We start from the raw sequence: 2,675 nt of genomic DNA, 5'->3' as shown, positions 1-2,675 counted from the left end.
TAGCTCAGTTCCCTGCTCCAAGGATTGTAGTGTTGTCATCAGACAAGCGTGGAATATGTTGCTCTTGACGAGGAATGCTCTCACTTTTACTTTTATGTGAATAATTTACCTTGAGAGCTCTCACTGACAGAAGTGTTTGCAGTGCTCGGCTAATTTTTAGTGTAAAGGCCTAATTTAAAATTTTTAGCAACCAGGCCTCAAATGAGGCATGAGTTAACAAGTGGAAAAATGTCAACCCAACAAAATCAACACAAATAGCATCATCAACCTCTTTCTTATGAGGTCAGTTTGACTTTGACTTTTTNGGGGGGGGGGGGTTTATTCATTAATTTTTATTATTTTCAGTCTTATTTGTGGTTACAGTTTTACTTTCCCTTGGTTTTTCTGTTTGGTTTGCCAAAGATCCATCATTCCGGTTCTGTGTAAAAACCTTCCAAGTGATTTACAGAAGTGAGTTGCTTAGCGTCATTCCTCACTTCTTAACAAGAATACCCCCCCCCCCTCCCTAGTGATAACTTCTCAACAGAGAAAAGACAGCTCAGTGAGTAAAGTGAAAGGTTACTAGTTGGTTACACAGAATCTGATTTCCAACAGACAGAAATTTCTCTTTTCACTGTCTGAGATTCACCAGAGTTTCTTGTTCAGTAGGCCTTGAGGCCTCTTGGTCTGCAGGTAAATCAGCCAGATTGTATCACTGCTCACTTAGGGGAGAGTCAAATGGAAAGATAATAGTGAATGATGAAATGTTAAAGGACATGGAAGAAAGGAGTTGTGGCAAATTTGAAGTACTATCCCATCATTTTCCTCTGGAATCTCCCAAACTGCATCCTTGTGTGTATGAAGTATCTAACAGTTTTTAAAGTTACTGTCAGCTGTCAACAAATCTTTGTTTATTAACTGAGTTATTGCAGTATCTGGATTCCAATATGTCATTTGGTCTGTAGGAGCAGAAATGTTCAAATTAAAGTTTTCTTCTGTCCAGATGACAGACCATGGAGAATGCGTTGTTCTTAATACATTTGTTTTTAAAATGTTAAGTGTACTTTACAGAATTGAGTATTAGTAAATTTTTAAAGTTCGCCAAGTTCAACCTTTTCTAGACTGGAAGTAGTGAATACATTTTTCTGTCTCCTTTGGATCTGCATCCCAGAACACACTCTTCATAGTTACTGCTGTAAGAATGTAATGTATGTAAGGTGTGGGCCATAAAAACCGGCCCCCACACTATAACCTTCAATGATCCTACTGCTGTAAGAACCTCAAATATAACATTTGTACTGAGTGTGTGGAAAGTAAAATTTGTTTCTCAACATCAAATAAGTAATTACACATTTACTTCAGGTAGCAGATGAGTTTCTTGCACTTTATACCACAGTAGTTATTTTTTCTTGGAATCATCAATAAGTTAATACACATATGTGCTAAAATAGGAACAGCAGTTTTCTTTCCAGTACCTCCACAGGAGATTAAAACATTTTATCACAGTTTTCAGGAAGAACATTAACCTAGATACACACTACAGTAACTCAATCAGACGTTATCCATTTCTTGAAATCTACAGGTCACCACAATTCTATTCCAGAACCTATTTTATCTTAGTGCTCTGTATGCCAGGCCCTTCATGTTCACACTGTAGTTGGAAGGCAACTGAAAAAAAGTACACAATTATGTGTTAATAATCACTAACTTGTACACTTCTCCAAGTATAATTAGAACAATCAAATCAAGGAGGATGAGGTGGGCATGGCATGTAGCACGAATAGGGGAGACGAGGAATGCATATAGGATATTGGTGGGAAAGCCAGAAGGAAAGAGACCACTGGGAAGACCAAGGTGTAGGTGGGTGAACAATATTAAAATGGATCTAAAAGAGATAGGATTGGTCTAGCTCAGGATAGCGACCAGTGGAGGGCTCTTGTGAACACAGTAATGAACATTCGGGTTCCATAAAATGCTGGGAAATTCTTGAGTAGCAGCAGAATTTGCAGCTCCTCAAGAAGGGCTCAGCTCCATGAGTAAGTAAGTAAGTTAATAATCACTAAATACAGCATCAATATTTATAAAGAATTCATGCTAGTATTTTGTTCACCTTATTTCATCCTGAAGATGCAGGTGATATGTTCCTTTGAAATGTTGGTTGATTTTCTACAGACTACACAGCATTATGTCTCAGAAGACAGTACTGTTCATAACCACCGGTGTGAGAACCTCAACACAAAGCTCTGAATGTATACAAGGTGTGGCAATAAAGAAACCGGATTCATGCTCTAACCGTTTATTAAAAAAAAATCAGACAGTCGAAATGTTATCCCCTTCAATGTAGTCCCCTCCCCGATCCCTACACCGCTCCATGCGAATTTTCCACTGTTGGAAGCAGTGCTGCAGGTCATCTTGTGTTATGCTCTTCAAGAGTTGCGTCGCTTTTGCTTTCACTGCATCCACGGACTCGAACCTGGTCCCTTTCAGCGCAGACTTGATTTTTGGGAAGAGAAAAAAGTCGCACGGTGCTAGGTCCGGAGAATACGGTGGATGTTCCATCACTGGAATGTTGTTTTTTGCCAAATACCTCTTCACAGATAGCGCGTTGTGTGCTGGCGCGTTGTCGTGATGAAGAACCCATGAGGCATTCTTCCACATGTCTGGTCTCCTTCGTCGCACACGTTCACGGAGGTACG

At 39.6% G+C, this 2,675-nt stretch overlaps 1 protein-coding gene across 1 annotated transcript in view; it reads right to left on the bottom strand.

The window, feature by feature from the left end:
• Positions 1-299: 299 nt before the first annotated feature.
• The window catches only part of LOC111873940 (major facilitator superfamily domain-containing protein 1), a 55,767-nt gene continuing 53,391 nt past the window's right edge, over positions 300-2,675 (bottom strand). Inside the window, exon 11 of the mRNA XM_023869048.2 lies at positions 300-1,647. Within this exon, the coding sequence (XP_023724816.1) occupies positions 1,591-1,647 (57 nt within the window). The 3' untranslated portion in view covers positions 300-1,590. The remainder of the gene's footprint in view (positions 1,648-2,675) is intronic.

Source organism: Cryptotermes secundus, unplaced genomic scaffold, assembly GCF_002891405.2.
Source record: "Cryptotermes secundus unplaced genomic scaffold, Csec_1.0 scaffold691, whole genome shotgun sequence".
In the NCBI taxonomy this organism is placed as follows: Eukaryota; Metazoa; Arthropoda; class Insecta; order Blattodea; family Kalotermitidae; genus Cryptotermes; species Cryptotermes secundus.
This window is presented reverse-complemented; position numbering and strand designations above follow the sequence as displayed.